Raw genomic sequence first — 17,858 nt, 5'->3', positions numbered from 1 at the left:
CTTGAAAGGTTGCAAGACTTTATTCTGGACCATGCTTCTGAGCTAATACGTCTTTCCAGCTCTTAGGATATTGCTCAGTTGTCTCTTGGGCGTTACAAGGACATGGGAAGGAAAGGGATAAAAGTACTGTAATTACATCCTATGAAATTTCAGATTCCCTTATTTTTCCTCCCCAAACTTGGCTTCTCTTGCATCTGCAGGTTTTTGTACAGCACTCTACGGAGTTTGTGTCACTGTGGTAGTAACCCCCCAGTCCACAGTGTTACACTTCATGACAAAAACTCTCTCTTCCTTCTGACCAGACCCAGCTGTGAGGGTGCCTGCGGCCATGTGACTTCTCAAGAGACGGTTCCAAGGAAGTGTGAGTGGTGGTTTACCACAGCTTCAGTCCAACCACAGCAACGGGAAGATGGGCCAAGACTTGCAAACATGGAGGGAGCCCCTAGCTTGAATGAAAAACTGGCATTTTCAAAGGAGCCTGAGGAAGAATGACAAAAGGGTGATATTTTCAAAGCTACCGAAAGGATTTGGAGACAGATGAACCAAGGTATTTAAACACTTATAGGCATAAATATGCACACGGTACAATATTTAAAAGGAGCTGCGTAGTTTGAGAGCCTAACTCTCACTGGACTCCTTGGGAGTTTGGGACAAATTTTGAAAGGTATTTTTAGATGCCTGGTGAGATTTTTCAAATGCATTTAGGCGTCTAATGATCTTTGGTTCTCATTGGGAATTACACCTATAGATGTTTTTGAAAATCCCACAAGGTGCCTCTGTACCTTTAAAAATCTGGCCCATCGCTTTCTGAGGGGCTGTTTGAAAATCCCATAGGGTGGTGGCAGGCTGGGGATGGAGCAGATCCTCAGAGCTACCAGATAGATCTCAGAGAACACTGAGAAGATTGTGCTCAGGGTCATGGGTTTAGTCCCTAGTTTCTGGACTGACCAGACCTCTCAGAACACTCAGGTAATTACCTCATGTGGCTCATCAGGTTCAGAGTACTTCTCAGAATTTGGCACCCAGCCACATCGTTACATGCCTAGATCCCTTGAAAAGCTGACCCCTGGGAGCTAGTATCTTACTGGCACCTTTGGTCCCGAGTGACCTTTGAAAATAGGACTTACAGGCCTCAACTAGTCAAGCACTACTGAAAAAATGTGTCCCATGTGAACTGAAAATTCAGCAGTACCTCCCCAGTTTAACACGCCTCAGCCATAACTTTCAGAGAGCCAGACTGAGACTGGGTTGGCCGAGTACAGATGGTTGGGAAATAGACTTTGTTTTTTTCCCCACCAAAAATAAATTCAATGTAATTTGTCACTGGAAAAAATTAAAAATGGAACATTTCCCACCCCCTCCATAAAACAAACAAACAAATATTTGCACTCAGAAATTGCACTGTGATGCCTCATGGGAGGTATAGTTTGGCTTCCCCATGGTCACGTTCCTCTAAGGGTTTTTTGTGGTTTGTTGGTTGGTTTTGGTTAGTTTGTTAGTTTGGTCTTGGTTTGCTGGTTATTGTTGGTTCATTTTTGTTTGTGGAGTTTGCTGTTGTAGCTGTCACTCTGGTCCTGGGCTGAAAGCTTTATTCGTGGCGGTCTTGCAGCATGAAGCCAGGCTTATCACGGTGGAGCAGGTGGCTCCCTTCTGGAAATTCCCACCAGCCTGCTTAGCCTTCATTAAAAACCCTGCCTCGACTGCAGTAAGTGGAACAGACTTCACAGGAAGGTGTCACGCTCTGGGGTTGAGATGAAAAGCAGCTGCCTTTTCATTATTTTAACCTCCCCCTCCCCCAAGCATCTGAGGAGACAGCCCGCGCCACCATCAAAAAGTATGGCGGTTGGTTTATGTACAGCAGCTCAATTACCTTCAACCACTGTGGTACGTAGTCCACACAGTGATAAACAGCCCTACAAAAACCTTTCTGACTTCTCTGCTGCCACATCTCACAGTCTGGCGTTCACAGGCATTGGATGTACCATCCCCCAGCCAGTCAGTAACTGCCCTGCCAAAACACACTCTGCTGATTGACTGAAAAGAGAGGTTCCTTTTCTTTTTAATATTAAAAACCAGATCCTGCGCCCCCCCCCGCAGCATTAAATCAATGTTTCTCCATGCAGGTCAGTGCATGTCTGCTCATTTGCAGGTTAGGGACGTTACCCTAAGTGTCCTTAGTTATTTCTGAGTTATTACAGAGAACTAGGCTGCTATTTTCAAAGGGGGCTTGGGGAATTCGGTACCTTTGCATTGACCTTCAGTGAAAGGTTTGTCCCTATCTTCCCTCAGCTACCTGGGAAGTCTCACAGACTGATAATTTCTCTCAAAAGTATTATGATCCTCTCTTTTCAAATATAGACTCTGTTTGAAAGGTGAGTACTCCAATCTCCCAGACATATTTTAGGTCCTTTGAAAATCTCACTGGAGAGGGTCCGGTGAATAGGAGCTGAGACATTTTGCTTGGGGCAGGGGCGGCATGCAAAACCAGCCAATGGGAACTGGGAGAGTATGCTGGGGCTAGGGGCAGCTCCCAAAGCTTCCCCCCCTCCACAGCTGCGGGGGTGGCCAGAGGCCAGATTAAAAGGCTTGTTGAGCTAGGTCCATTCTGCATGCTGAATCTTGCCTGCCCCAACCCAAAATACTTCCTTATAGCTTATTCTTATTAATTATATTGTATATTATATCATTGTCCTTTATGCCTAGCGGCAGGTAGGACAGCAGCAAAGGCCCTCCACTTCTGCCTGTCACTGGCCAGCCTCTCAATACTCCTCCAAGCTTGATCCAAGTTTTTCATTTCTACTTCATCAGTCCAGTGCCCTGTTGTCTTGGGTCATCCTCTTTTCCACTTCCCTCCTGGAGTCCAGCCCGCAGCAGTCTTTGCGATGGAGCTTCCATCTTTCCTGAGCATGTGCCCAATCCGTCGCCCGTGTCTTTCCGTAACTATGGGATTTTGCTTGCGGCGTGCAAGCAGGTCCTGATTTGCAATTATGCTTGGCCAAAAAAATGCGGAGGATCCTCCAAAGGCTTCTGGTGTGAAAGGTCGACAATTTATCGAGGTCAGATTCTGTCCTCCACCGGCATTCTGATCCACACACAGCTGTCATGCAACTTCCGCCAGGCGTGGATGCTGTACCATGGTGACTTCCAGACCGTGTTCAGACTCATGAAGACAGTTCTGGCTTTACTGAGTCTGCTCTGAATAGTGATTCCAATGCCTCCATCTTGTCTGATTCTACTACCCAAGGACATAAAGCTCTCTGTGGCAGGTAGGTCGTGGCCATTGAACTTGACCGAGCCTGGTGCCTTAGTCTTTAGGGTCACGAATTCTGTTTTCTTCTGGTTAACTCTGAATCCAACCTGTTTGACCAACATATTAATTATACATTTAATTTAAAAAGAAAGGAAAGAGAGAGAATATAAGTAAAAGATAGGTATCAGAACAGTCATCAATATAGTTATGAGATCAGCTTACATCGCAGGTGCAAATAGTTCTTACAGGATCCGTCCACGGTTACCAATTCAGGTAGGTCAGAAATGGGAGGGAGCGTGGGCTATAAAGGCAGAGATAAAGGAGGAACAAGGCAGAATGGGAGGGTGAAATCTTCAGGTCACCAGGGCCTGGTGAATGCACCCTAGAATACTCAAGGAACTGAGACAGGAGCCGTTAGCTGTCATGGAAGTCAGGAGAACTCCCAGAAGACCGGAAAAGGCAAATACTGTGCCCGTCTAGAAAAAGGGGACTAACAACTCCACAGGAAATTACAGACCAGTCAGTCTAACTTCAGTGTCAGGAGAGAGAATGCAGCAAATAATTAAAAAATCCACCTGCAAAACGTCTGGAATGTAATAAGGTGGTAGGTAACAGTCATGTTAGCCCACCTGATACTGTACCACGTGAGCTTCTTGTTACTAAACTAGGAACATGCAACCTCGATGGCACTACTATCAGATGGGTCTGTAACTAGTTGGATAACCAGTCACAGGAGTAGCTTACATGAGGTATTTCACATAGAGCATATTTCTATTGTCACATTCGTATTCATATTTTCATAAAGCACACGGAATACCCTCTTCACAGCTGTCAATGGATGACCCGGGATATTTATTTCCCAAACGTTGTGGGTATGTGGCTTTGTGGGTTAACATAAAGGAACTGCCCGTTTACTAACATTAACAGGAGATTAGCTAGAAACATCAAAGGAACATTGTTACATTGTCATTACTATCATAAAAGAGAGAGAGCTGTGCTAGCCCATATACTATCAAAACAAAACAGCAGTCCAGCAGCACTTTAAAGACTCACAAAATAATTTATTAGGTGATGAGCTTTGGCGGGACAGACCCACTTCTTCAGGTACGGTGATGATCTGAAGAAGTGGGTCTGTCCCACAAAAGCTCATCACCTAATAAATTATTTTGTGAGTCTTTAAAGTGCTACGGGACTCCTGGTTTGTTTTGTCATTACTATATTTAAGGTTTATTTAAATATTCTCATCTACAACTTCAGAACAGACAGACTGGGTCAGACCACCTAGCCCAGTGTCCGTCCTGTCTTCCAACAATGTAGACCAAGTGTGCCAGAGGGAGGGGACAGAACTGGTAATCATTGAGTCATCCCTCTCCTGTCATCCATTTCCAGACTCTGACAAGCACAGGCTAGGAACACCATTCCTGCCCAGCCTGGCTAAGAGCCGCCGATGGGCTTGTCATCCGTGAATTTATCTCGTTCTTTTATGAACCCCAACATGGTCCTGGTCTTCACAGCCTCCTCTGGCCAGGAGTTCTACCGATCGACTGTGCGTTGTCTGGAGAAGTCCTTCCTTTTGCATGTTTTGAACCTGCTCCTTATTAATCTCATAGGGTGACCCCCGCTCTTGTGGTATGGGAAGAAGTCAATAACACTTTCTTATTCACTTTCTCCACACCAGTCATGATTTTATAGACCTCCTTTAGTCACCTCTTTCCAAGCAGAAAAGTCCCAGTCATATTAATCTCTCCTCATCAGGTAACCGTTCCATACCCCTCCCAACCGTTTGTTTTCCTTTTCCATTGTTTCCAATGCTAAGAAATCTTTTGAGATAAGGTGACCACATCTACCTGCAGCATTCAAGATGGGGATGTACCGTGAATTTGTAGGGAAACAATGTGCTATTTTCAGTCTTATTCTCTATCCCTTGCTTCACGATCCCTAACATTGCTTGCTTTTTCATTGCTGCTGCATGAGGAGTGGAAGTTTTCAGGGAATTATCCACACAAATACTTTTCAGATCCTTCACATGTGGGAACAGCTCATTTAGTCCCATCATGTATACGTAGCATTGGGATGATATTTTCCAATGCGCATCACTCTGCATTTATCAGTGCTAAATTTCATCTACTGAAAATATGGTTTTGTGAGATCCTTTTGAAGCTCTTTCCAGGCTGTTCCAGACTGAGCTGTCTTGAGCAACTCTGTGTCATTTGCCCATTCTGGCCACCTCGCTGTGTACCTCTTTCTTTGGGTCATTTATAAATAGGTTGAATAGGACTGGCCCCAGTATGAACCCTCGAGGGATGCCAGTAGTTACCTCTCTCCATTCTGAAAATTGACCATTTCTTCCTACCTTTTGTTTCCTTTCTTTTAACTAGTTACCAGTCCATGAGACGACCTTCCCTGTTATCACTTCACAGCTCGATTTGCTTAAGAGCCTTGTGGGAGGGACCTTTCACAGTCTTTCTGGAAATCTAAGCATATTATATGCACTGGATCCCTCTTTCAACATGCTTGTTGTCCCCTTCAGGAAATTCTAGTAGACGGGTGAGGGTTGATTTCCCTTTGGAGAGGCCATGTTGACTTTTCCCCAACAAATCATGTTCATCCACACCTCTGACAATTCTGTCAGCTTTCTGTCCTTTTGCTCTCTGAAAAGACAGAATATAACAAACAGGAATCAGCTGCTTGTGTTGTTAATCTGTAACCATATACATGCGAACACACAAAAACGCAAACTTTTTCAACTATTATTTCCCTAAACTTTGAATTAGGGTCATTTGGCCTGTAGAGTGCTTAACTCTTTGCAGACCTCGCGCCACATGGGGATAAACCCAACCAGCCACAACAATCTCTCTCCCAACTGTCTTTAAATCCCTTTCCAGTGAGAAGAGGAGATGCTGAGGATTTTCTCATCTCTAACTGCACACACACCCTCTTCCGCTGTCTCCCAGCCACCACAGGGCAGTCGATGTTTGTCTGGGCTGGCCACACTCTTGTGACTTGCCTGGAGTGCACTTTCCCATGACATGTTGTGGTTTGGTTAGAAACCCCTTCCCACAAAACCACAAGCCTTTTCGTGGCTCTGAGTCTTCAGGGGAAAACTGTCGCTGCCAACTAACCACTGCAAGGTTTCAGCACCACTCACTGGTCTTTGCAACAGCTGCTCTTTTCGGTTTGTTTCAGAGCAAAAGCTTGGCAGGAGGCGCTCGTGTACCGCCACGATGTGTCTGCTAAGGGAGAGAGGGAGAGTGAGGGCACCTGCATACAAAAAGGAAAGAGAGACAGACAGTTTGAGAGTTCAGATAGGAAATCTCGGGGTTAGAGCTTCCTGTACCCTGCCCCTTTAACGACTAAAGTCCTGCTAAGGAGGTCAAAGGGGTGTTATGCAGCTTACCAGTATGACTACTAGTTATCTGGTTAACTGGCCCTTATCAGTGCGCTTTAGTGGTGGTCAGCTGCGTCAGGCCAGAGCAGCAGGACCTCAGTTAAAACAGTGAACAGGTTAAGTGCTGTGGTTTCCCAGGTAATCATTTTAACATCCCTGGTTCTGAAAGAACAACGAGAAGCCCTGTGGCACCTTCGAGACTAATAGAATTTTTGGAGCTCCAGCTTTTTTTGGGCACAGACCCACTTCGTCTTTGCCCACGAAAGCTTCTCCTCCAATACATCTGTTAGTCTCTAAGGTGCCACAGGGCTTCTCACTGAGTAACACGGCTACCCCTCGGATAGGTCTGAAATGACTCAGTGGCAAGGGGCTACTGCAGCTTGGGGCTGGGTGGTCAGTTGGTTGGTTTTAGATCTGAGATGGGGGAATCAATTATTTTTTCTCAAAAGGCAAATTTTTCGCCAAGGTCTAGTCAACGTCCAACCTTTTCTGCAACACCTGAAGGGTCCAAACAAGGCCTTGCTCTCAGTAGGCCACGTGCTGCTTACACACCTCATGGGAGACGGGCCTTGCACTCGTAAGCGTGTCAGTCTAATCAGGCAGGCCCAGAAAAGTAATTAGAGTGCAGGGAATTCGCACGCTTCACTTCTCATTGCAGATCAGTGTCACGCCCAAGAACGGGACTGGAATTTCCTGATCCACGCTCTCATGGCCTAACCAGTGAACCATGCCGCCTCCCGATCACGGTGTGAAGAACACACATTTTCTGTGCACATACCAAAGCCACACGTCTCTCAGAGTAAAATGAAACTCCTGGGAAGGGCGGAGAATTCTGCCTGCTCCCACAGCCTCTGAGGGCAGAGGTGGTCCCCTTGGGATGCCTGGGCCCTTTGCTGTCCTTATGCCTGGGGGTGGGGAGCTCATGGGAGGGGAGGGAGGCTACGTGAGCTATGGCCCTTCCAGGAGGGATCTTGTAGGAGAGGAAGCCAGGCAGCAACCACTGTGCGTCGTTAGTGGCGCAGTAGTAAGTAGCCGTGTCGGCATTGGTGAGTCTGTCGATCTGTAGCTTGCCAGTGGAGCCGCTGGTGGAGGGGGTGACCCGGCCTGTGAACTCCTCCGCGATGGAGATGGCGTAACCTATTCTGAAGGATGCTATCCGGACCAGTGTTTTTCCCTGGGGCAGACGGAACCACTGCATGTGACGGTCATTGACGTTGTACCCAGACACGGTGCAGTCCAGCGTGACGGAGCTCCCCAGCTGTGCTTGGGTAGAAGGTGGCTGGGTTAAAGTGATGGCAGCCAGGCCTCCTGGAGAAGAAAGGGGACAGAGATGGAGTTATCCCACCCTGGAGCTGGGCACCCTCGAATCTCCACAGTGCAGGACAGAGGCAAAGGCAGGACTCTCTGCCACGGGTGGTTACAAAACGACCTGCCTGGCAAAACCTGGTTCCCTCAAACCAGAGACACAGACTGGGTTAAACACCAGAGCTTCAATCCAGTTCTGACCTCAGCTCCTTAGAGACCCGCCAGAAACTCCGGCGCCGTACAAGCACCAGCCTCTCCTGGCTCACCTGACAAGCTGCTCAACGCAATGACGGAAAGGTGGAGTAAGCACAGCATGGCTGTGGCGGAGCTTTGCTGTACCCCAACGGTGCTGTGTCCAAAACTAACTCTGAAGCTATTGCCCTAAACTCTTATGTCATCCGAGGGAGGCGAAGGGTTTTGCATTTCAGAGGTTTTGCATCTCCCCGCTGTCTTTCCCCACCCACCTCCCGCCCTCCCACTGACTAGTGGAGTAGGAAGTAAGAGTTCTGTGTGCTCATGGCGGGGGAGTTTCAAAGCTGTTTGAAGTTAGGCCACTAGCTACCCAATTCCCTTTGAAGCTCATTGGGTACCAGCTTCCTTAGATGCCCTTCAGTAGCTGGACTGCGAGGAGTACCATATGCTCTGTGTGTGACAGGAACAGAGGAATTGCTCTAAGGGATCCATCCAGAGCCCCCAGCCCAGTCTTAAACAGGAGCCACTACCACATTGTTGAAAAGAAGGAACAAGATGGATTGATTCTTTGAGTAACCTCGGGGACCCCCTGACCACTGGGCAGTTTTCTTCCCAACCAGACTCCATGAAAGGTCAATGTTCTTGATCAAAGCAGCAGAGCCCCCAGCTAATCAACTCTGTCTGGTTATAAATGTGCTCCCCGTCAAATAACAATGGTTTCCTCTCACTCATGGCGGTTGGGGGAGGGGTGTCAATACACTGTGTGCGGCAGGCTGTGGTGCTACCCAGCTGGGAGCCATGGAAGATCCTAAAGAGAAGGGAATTTTTGATGTTGGTCAAGCCAGGTTTGTGAGCTTTGGCTATAAAATACAAAGGTTTCATTGTCACATCTTCTAGATACTGAGACGTCTGCACTTGGGCTAGGAACTTCTTCTACGAATCTGTAACAGTGCAGCCCACGGGGCAGGTCCTCCATTCCCCAAGCAGGGGTGTAAAGCTGAAGTCATTCCACTGCCGTCAGGGGGGCCTAATTTTCTCCTTAATCCATCTGGCATCAAGGAGGAAATAAGGTTGCTGGACTCAAAGAGGCTGGATCAGGCCTCGCTCGCCAGAGTGTTGGGCACCAGGCTATCTATGCTGGTGCCAGGGGGCTGCTCTCTTTTGTGGGTAAACCCCAAGAGATTCTGACTCTTTCCTGTTTCCTCTTCCTAGCAAAGGATGCTGGCCAGATTTTTAGAGATCTTTAGGAACCTGGTGATGCAAAGTAGGCGCCTGCTGGGATTTTCAAAACAGTCTGAGCCAGTTTGGCACATAACCCCTGTTGAAAATTATAGGAGTTAGGCACCCAGCCCACTCTTTGGTATCTATATGTCATTAAAAATCAGACCCCTGTTCTCTGGAAAGTGAGGCCTACGTGGGTGAAATCCACCCAGACACACAAGAGGCTTGAAAAGTATCAGAGAGGGAGCCGTGTTAGTCTGTGTCTTCGAGAACAAGTCCGAGGGCTGCCCAGGGAACCCGAAACCTTGTCTGCCGACAAAGGGCTCCAGAGTGCCTGCATGGATGTTTTCTCGAGAGAACGCTGTCGAGAGAGGTGTTATACCTGAACAGAGAGAGGTGTAATGCTGCCGGCGGTACGCTAGGTTTTGTGAGTGGTGCACGTTTTGCATGTGAATGCTGCGCAGGTTTTTCCGACAAAAGCCCAGTTTTGCTGGAAAAAGCCTCTTGTGTAGGCATGGCCTTAGTGGGTTGCTTATTTCTCTGGATATTTATTTGGTTTCTTGACTGAGGATTTGACCCTCTTGATGGCTGGAGTTTAGGTAGCTGGTTTCCTGCGCTGTACTGCATGAAAAATTATTGTTACTGTTACTAGTCTGTTTGTTGTAGCCACTTACGTTCTCATGGCTATTGTCATTGGTGCTGTAATTGTTATTCCCATTGCTATGATTACAGTGATTTTTGCTACAGGTTGAACCTCTCTAGTCCGGCCCCCTTGGCACCTGCCAGACAAAAGAATTTCCTGGACCCCAAGAGGCTGATATTGTCGAGCACATTACCAACATTTCCATGGCTTACTGGGCTCTTAGAAGACATTCAGGAGTAAATTATATCTAAATAGAAGCACAGAACAGTGAGGGCCAGGACTGGCAGCTAGAAACAAACTTTATGGGACCAAGGGAAACGGTCACACCCATGATAAGTGGCTGTCCAGCTAACTAAAACCACGCTGGATTACGGATTTTGCTGGATGAGAGAATGATGGACTGGAGAGATTCAACTGGTATTGTCGTTGTGGTGTGAAGCTGTTGCGGTTGTGTGTATTCGTGCAACAATAGTAAATAATTCTCTCCTTTTTCACTTCATGGATTTGCTTCTGTTTGTTCGTTTTCATGAATTAAGGGGCCCAACTCAACCAGCCACACACCCTCTCTCCTGACTCTCTTTAAATCCCTTCCAGTGAGAAGAGGAAGTTGTGTGGATTTTCTAGTGTCTAACTGCACACACCCTCGTCGCCTTTCTCCCCTCCCACACGGGGCAGTAGGTGTTTGTCTGGGCTGGCCACACTCCCGTGACTTGCCTGGAGCACACTTTCCCACGTTGTATGTTGTGGTTTGCTAACAGCCGCAGCACCCACAAAACCACATGCCTTGCGGTGTCTCCGAATCGGCAGGGAAGGCTGCCGTCAGCTCACTGCTGCAAGGGTTCAGCTCTGCTCACTGGTCTTCACCACAGCTGCTCGTGTCAGACTGTTTCAGAGCAAAACCTCGGCAGGAGGCGCTCGCGTAGCATGATGATGAGAGTGGCGGGAGAGTGGGGAGCCGGCACACGAGAAGGAAAGAGAAGCAGAGATCCAGGCTGAGTGTTCGTGTTGAGAGTCTCAGGGCTGGACCAACCTGCTGCTTCCCTTGCCAGGCTTAAAGTCTTGCTGAGGAGGACAAAGGGACTCGCAAAGGGGCTTGTGCCGCGTGTGTTTGGTTGGTAGGTTGGTTCTAAGAAAGGGGAATTAATCATTTTTTGTGAAGGGCCAAATTTCTTGGCCAATGTCTACTCAAGTCCAGCCTCCAGCAAAAATAATATCAGCAACGCTCGTTAGTAAATAACAAGATCACGTGGTCCAGCCTAAGGCGTCTCTCTCTGTGTGTTTGGCTCATGATCCGTCTATAGCAGAGGTCAGCCACCCCCGGCTCTCTTGGCACATGAGCGGATTTTCGGTGGCATGCGAGGCAGGGGCTCAGACCTGCCCCTCCTTCCCTGTGCCACTGGGAGCTGGCTCAAAGCCAGGCCGCCTGTGGATTAGCAAGAGCCCAGCTAAAGCTACTGACCGCCACCCGAAGGGCAAAGTGGGGCATCTTGGTTCATTTATTAGTGAAGCTGCCGTAAGCAGGACTATTAGTGACTTTACAAAGCGTCACTTGGACCTTACATGGAGGTCAAAGGTCAGCGCTCCGCCCCGGTCAATGCAGTTGCAGTTCTCAGTCTCTCTCCGCGCGGTTTCTTGGGCACTTTCTTTACCTCTCTGGCGTGAGGCTCCCTTCCCAGACACCCGGCAACCCCCCTCTCTCCTCGGGGGGGGATCTTTCATATTTTTGCTTAACTCCTGCTTTGCTCCCAACCACTGTGTCCCGAGTCGTCGGGCACAGTGATAGGTGGCCCTGTCGGCACCTGTCAGGGACCTCAGCTGGAACGAAAACTGGTTCTTGGAAGTGTCCCTGGCGATTATTATACGGCTCCGAAAGGACGGGGCATAGGCTGTATTCCCCTTATAGTTTATCAGTCCTATCCACTCCAGCCCTTTCCTGGGGCTGCGCTTGAACCAATACCAGGCGCTCCAACCCTGGGTGATGTAGTAACCATAGACAGCACAATTCAGTCTCAGAGTCTCTGAGGGCTGCACCACAGCTGGGCCAAACTCCACCAGTTGAAATGGGGGAAGATCACCTAGAAAAATGGAGAAGAAGTGCAAAATGAATAGCCCCACCCTGCCAGGCTGGCTGCCCCACACCCTGCATCCTGGGTAAACCACTCACTCAGCACTGGGGCCACCAGAACAATGAGCAGGAGCAGCAACACCCCCATTTCCACCACTGGCGAGCAGCACAAGGTGGCCACTTTAGCTTGTGAATGGAGACGGTTTCTGCAGAGAGGGGAGTTTGTAGGCAGGAAATGGGGGTGGCTTATGGGCCTGGAAGTCCAACCAGTGGTGGGAAAGCTCACAGGAAATGACTTGACTGGCTCAGTGTCTGTCACACCCATGCGGGTGTCTCTCTGGTTCAACAGGCCCACATGTAACCCCAGAGAGCTCCACTGCCACGCACGCTACAAACCAGGGGTGGCCGACCAGTTAGAGATGAAGAGCCAAAATAGCTGTGACTAGAGAGCCAAGAGCCACCTATTATCTATTTATATCTATCGATCGATCCACCAATAGATCAATATAAATATATAATACTTGGCTCGCTGCTCCCCACACCACCCCCAGATCCAGGCACCCGCACCTCGCTTTAACCCAATGCCCCACTACACCCCCCAGAGCCAGGCACCCCCCAGCCGTCTGCTCTCACGCAATGCCTGGGAGCAGAGCAGAGCAGGCCGGTGTGCGGCTCCGAGCAGCAGCCGCGTTTCATTGACCCAAGTGTTGCATGCAGCTCGAGAGCTGTGGCTTGGCCACCGCCGGTACAGACACTTGTTCCAACGAGGATTGCACGGGGGTAGTTATCTTACTGCCGCTGCAAGCAACCTCCAAAGACAGGGCCGTCCTTACAATGAGTGGGGCCCTGCACCAGTCATCTGAGCCTGCACCGGTCCACCCTCCACTCGAGCAGCTTCTGACGGCGCTTCCCTTGCATCTACCTCATGCACGGCTTCAGCTGGGGCTCAGGGCATCCCTGGGGCTGGCGCAGAGCTGCAGGGGGCCCTGAGCTCACCAGCCAGCTGGCCAATAGGAGCTCATGGGAAGCGAGGAGGAAGGAGGCAGAGGGAAGGCGTCCCTGCTGCTGGTGACCGAGAGAGCGGCCGCAGGGGTAGGTTGGGCCAGAGGGGAGCCAGGGCAGAGTACTCAAGGCCATTGATAGGCGTGTGATCCCATGCAGCTGTTTCTTCTCCCTAGGCCTTGGGATGGCCCCGTCCAAAGAGGTGGGACGATTTGCTCATGAAGAGGCCTGGCCGCCCACGGAGAAGGAAAGCCGGGATAAGAGAGCGGTGGGAGACCTGTTGTGATCAATGCAGTCTGAACCAGGACTGAAAGACCGACGGATCCAGGCGCGCACAGACGCGCGGGGCCGTGGATGACACCTGTCGACATGACGCCTTCCAGGTAGGGTGTGAAAAAGGGGACTGATGGTGAGAACGTTGCTTCTCTCCGCTTTGCTAAAAGAAAGGCGAGAAGGAGGGGTGGGAGAATGGATGTAAGATAACGGTACCCACACTGGTCTCTGTGATGGGGTTCAGGGGTCCCCCTGCACTGCACCCCGCCCGCAGCCAGGAGTGACTCTCACTCAGCAGGTACAACAGGAGGTTTATTAGGCAACAGATGCCCAGTTTCTCACAGAAGCGTCAGTACAGCCGGCAGAGACAGTCCTTCCAAGCCGTCCTGGGGAGAGGAGCCCGAGGGGGGCCCTTCTGGGGTGTAGCTTCCCCCCAGCCAGGCTGGCTCCTTCCAGCTCCTTCTCCCCCAGTTCCTAACTGCCGCCTCCGATTCAAACCCAGCTCGGCTCCTCCCTGCTCTGTGCTCAGGGCTGAGGTGTTACCTGCCAGCCTGGGGTACAACCCCGGGGTCATCCTTAGCCGCTGGGAGCTGCTCTGCCTGTCACACACATGCACTCCCCCCACTCCATCACAGTCACCATGTCTCGTCTCTGCATCCCCATGTGCCTGTGTCATTGCTTTCACACAAAGGCAAGTTTCTGTCGCTTGCGCTCTCTCTCTCTCTGTATCACACACACACACACACACACACACACACACACACACACACACACACACACACACACACGCTCCCTCTCTCTCTGTATCTGACACTCTCTCTCTCTCTTTCTCTCTCGCATGCGCAGGGCCAGGGCTATCACAGCCAGGAACTAGGCAGTCACTTCCCAGAGGGGCTCCCCAGCTCAGCTGTGGAGTGGCCAGAATCAGGGGTGTCATTGAGGGGAGGGGTAAGGGGAGACAGAACCCCCCAACAACCCTGCTATTGCAGGCACTGCTCCTGCCCCCCCCCCAAGTGTGAGGAATGTAGGACACTTTCTCTATGCACCGCTGGCTCTGCTGTTCGTCTGCGTCTCCACTCCCCAGCGGCACTGATTGAAACGCCAGGTCACTCTTCTCTGGCTACTCTCTGCTCCCTCCCCCGGGAATGATTCGCTGCCAGCGAATGGGCAGGTGCTGGGATCTTTCCCCTCTGTCAAGACACAATTATGACCTCACGCCACAAACGCTGCTTAGTTACACTTCAAACTGTCCTGCTTTTCCAGCTCTCCAATTTTCTTTTTTTGTTGCGGGGGGGGGGGTGAGAATACCCCAGGGCGTGGGGCAGCCAGTCTTCCATTTCCTTCTACTTGTCTGAGCACCTCTCTCCTTCCCAATGGGCCGGGTCAGATTCCCAGGTAGGGCCCACACTGTGCCTCAGCAGGCCAGCAAGCGCGGAGGGCTTTTTCCCAGAGCGCCTTTGCTACTGGCAGCTCTGCAGAAAGGACGAGTCCTTGCCTTGAGCAGCCAGCCCTTTTACAGCTGTGTGTCTCCGCTGCTGTCCTTCTCTTCCAACCGGTCCAGGCGGCTTAGCCTGGGAATAGCTCCGAGGGTAGCGCAGTCTGTCCGACTAGAGCGCCTCCACTCAGTGAGCTGGAAGTGATGTTTATCCCGGCAGATCCAACAGGGCTGGTCCCTCCTTCCACCCCCTTGTGTTTGCTCCTAACCAGGGCTGGAATAAGAGATGTCTCACAGGGACTAAACTGTCCCAACCTGCCCCCGCTCACCATAAAACAGCGCCTGTAGGACCTATAGGGGCTGGGTGGACTCCAGGGTGTCCCGGGCACAGGGATGGGGCCTGGGGGAAGGAGTGAGGGGCTCTGCGCCCTCCGCGCATTTTCACCCGCCAGTGGAGGGAGTTTTGTCTTGTGCGCCAGCACAGAGCCCGCCTGGGCTTGGGCAGGTGTGTGTGGCCAGGGCCACACCCACCAGCTAGGAGTGGAGGGATTTTTAAAGCAGGCGTGTGTGCCCAGACGCGCGCACACACAGAGGAGCACACATACACACACACACACTGGAGGAGCCCAGCCCCCCCCCCACACTAGAAGAGCTCACACACACACACACACACTGAGGAGCCCACACAAACACACCCCAGAGGAGCCTAGCCCCACACACACACACACACACACACACACACACACACACCCCTGAGGAGTCTGCCCCCACGCGCGCACACACCGGAGGAGCCCAGCCCCCCCCCCCCCACACACACAGAGCCGGGAGGAGCCCAGCCCCCCCCCACACACACAGAGCAGCGGGGCGCAAGGGGGGGATTGGCCGGGCCAGCCCTACAAGGGCAGGTGGGGTCTCCCGGCCCCTTGGAGGTGCGGTGCGCTCTAGTCCGCAGGGGCTGGAGCAGCTCTGGGTCTCTCTGCCACTCCGCCAGCTGGGGAGGCGGCCGGAGGGGACCCCCAGAGGGGTGCGGAGCCGGGCCCCTCCTCCCCTGCCCTGGGGCCCGGAGCGGCTCTCAGCCCCACGGCCCCGCGCCCCCGCCCAGCAGAGCCGAGAGCTCCCTGCGGCCCGGCCCGGCGACTTCCAGAACCGGCCCGTTTCTGTGCCCCGAGTCCCCCCGCCCCGTCCCGCTTCCCGCGCAGGGGGGTCCCCTTCCTCGAGGCTCCGGCCTCTGGCCAAGCAGCGGCGGCGCCCGGGGGCGGCGCACAAGGGGGGAGTCGGGGGGTCTCGCGGGGAGGGGAAGCGTGTGACTCCCCCGCCCCCTTTTTGTAGCGGCCCCGCTGCGCGCCGGGTCACTGTGTCCCTGGCGCAGTAATAGGTGCCGGTGTCGGCGGCTGTCAGCGAGCGGAGCTGCAGGGAGACCTGGTTCTGGGCCGTGTCCGCCGAGATGGTGACCCGGCCCTGGAAGGACGGGGCGTAGCCTGTAGCACCGGTATTTGGATAGATCCACCCCATGGACTCCGGCCCTCCGCCAGGACCCTGCCGCACCCAGTGCCAGACGTAATTCTGATCGGTGATGGAGACCCCGGAGACGGCGCAGGTCAGGGTGAGGGGCTCCGAGACCTTCCCCAGCGCCGGGCCGGACGCCGCCAGCTGCACCTGGCCCAGGGCACCTGCGGACAGACACGGCACAAGAGTCCAGAGCAGCGGCCAAGCGGGAGCCCCGCAGAGCGAAGGCTCCAGCTGCCTCCCCGCGTCCCGGCACCACCGCCGGGGAAAGGCCAATCGCCCGGGGCAGACTCACCCGGGGCCGGGGCCAGGGCCAGGGCCAGCGCCAGGGGGACCCATCGCGTCGCGGGGAAGGGCTCCGACATCTCCAGCCCCGCCGCTGCCCCAGCGCGCCGCGGACAGCTCAGGAGAGGAGGGCGAAGTCTGAGCCGCCGGCTGCCAACCCCGGTAACGAGCCCCGGTGCCCTCGGGCAGGCACAGGGCGCTCGGCCCCGAGATGCGCAGGGCCCGGGTGTCACCCGGTGAACAGCCCGGCAGCCCCCGGCCGGCCTCACTTGGTCCCTGGGCGCTCGGCTCCGGGCGGTGGATTCCGGGTGGCTGGAGGAGGAGCTCGGGGGCAGCGCCAAGGCTGCAGGGGCGGGAGCGAGCAGGAACCTGCGGCCCCCTAGAGACCACAGCCCGTCGGGCCAGATGCGGGGGGGACCCTCTGAGTCTTGTCCCCGCACCCCGCCCAGGTCCCTGGGCCTTATCGCCCACTCCGCCCCCGGCCCAGCTGGGGGGGCTCCAGTCCTGCCCCGCCCCCCCCCGCAGGGGTTTCCTGCGTCTGCGCCCGGGGGCGGCGCACAAGGGGGGAGTCGGGGGGTCTCGCGGGGAGGGGAAGCGTGTGACTCCCCCGCCCCCTTTTTGTAGCGGCCCCGCTGCGCGCCGCGTCACTGTGCCCCTGGCGCAGTAATAGGTGCCGGTGTCCGCGGCTGTCAGCGAGCGCAGCTGCAGGGAGACCTGGTTCTGCGCCGTGTCCGCGGAGATGGTGACCCGGCCCTGGAAGGACGGGGCGTAGCCTGTATCCCCGTTATATGGATAGATCCATCCCATGGACTCCGGCCCTCCGCCGGGGCCCTGCCGCACCCAGTGCCAGTAGTTGTACTGTTCATCGATGGAGACCCCGGAGACGGCGCAGGTCAGGGTGAGGGGCTCCGAGACCTTCCCCAGCGCCGGGCCGGACGCCGCCAGCTGCACCTGGCCGAGGGCACCTGCGAACGGAAATCAGTGAATCAACACACGGGCCCAGGGAGCCTCTCGCCCTTCCGACCCCGCCCCACCCCGACACTCACAGGGGGCCAGAGCCAGAAGCGCCGCCAGGAGCCGGGGCCCCATGCCCAGGACAGCCGCGGACCAGCCCGAGACCTGCAGGCGTGGACGGGTCTTTGAGCCTCCCGGCAGCGGCTGCGGAGCCCGGACCCCGGCGCCCGTTGCGGAGCGAGGCGTTCACACACACACGCCAGCCGGCTCCCCCCGCCCGCTCCTTGTCCCTCACACTCAGCCAGGCTCGGCCACGGGTCCACGCCTTCCGCGGCTGGC

General features: G+C 53.5%; 2 protein-coding genes across 5 annotated transcripts in view; both read right to left on the bottom strand.

Moving 5' to 3' along the window:
• Positions 1-17,858, bottom strand: part of LOC142004557 (T cell receptor alpha chain MC.7.G5-like) — a 369,008-nt gene that overhangs the window by 203,792 nt on the left and 147,358 nt on the right. The window lies entirely within an intron of this gene.
• On the bottom strand, positions 7,763-17,741 carry LOC142005068 (uncharacterized). 4 transcript variants are annotated; one of them, XR_012643060.1, is made up of 6 exons: positions 17,612-17,741; positions 16,576-17,530; positions 16,194-16,444; positions 13,344-13,502; positions 10,714-12,074; positions 7,763-7,946 (listed from the first exon to the last, which is right to left on the bottom strand). XR_012643060.1 is itself a non-coding variant. In XM_074982748.1 (5 exons), exons 1-5 carry the CDS (start codon positions 17,652-17,654, stop codon positions 11,545-11,547), a joined length of 1,938 nt encoding a protein of 645 aa, XP_074838849.1. In that variant the 5' UTR covers positions 17,655-17,741; the 3' UTR covers positions 10,492-11,544. The 4 variants fall into 4 exon arrangements, 1 of the variants encoding a protein (XP_074838849.1); XM_074982748.1 differs by lacking the exon at positions 7,763-7,946 and having other exon boundaries at positions 10,492-12,074; XR_012643061.1 differs by lacking the exon at positions 7,763-7,946 and having other exon boundaries at positions 12,004-12,074; positions 12,164-13,502.

Source organism: Carettochelys insculpta, chromosome 32 (genome assembly GCF_033958435.1).
Source record: "Carettochelys insculpta isolate YL-2023 chromosome 32, ASM3395843v1, whole genome shotgun sequence".
Lineage (NCBI taxonomy): Eukaryota > Metazoa > Chordata > Testudines > Carettochelyidae > Carettochelys > Carettochelys insculpta.
This window is presented reverse-complemented; position numbering and strand designations above follow the sequence as displayed.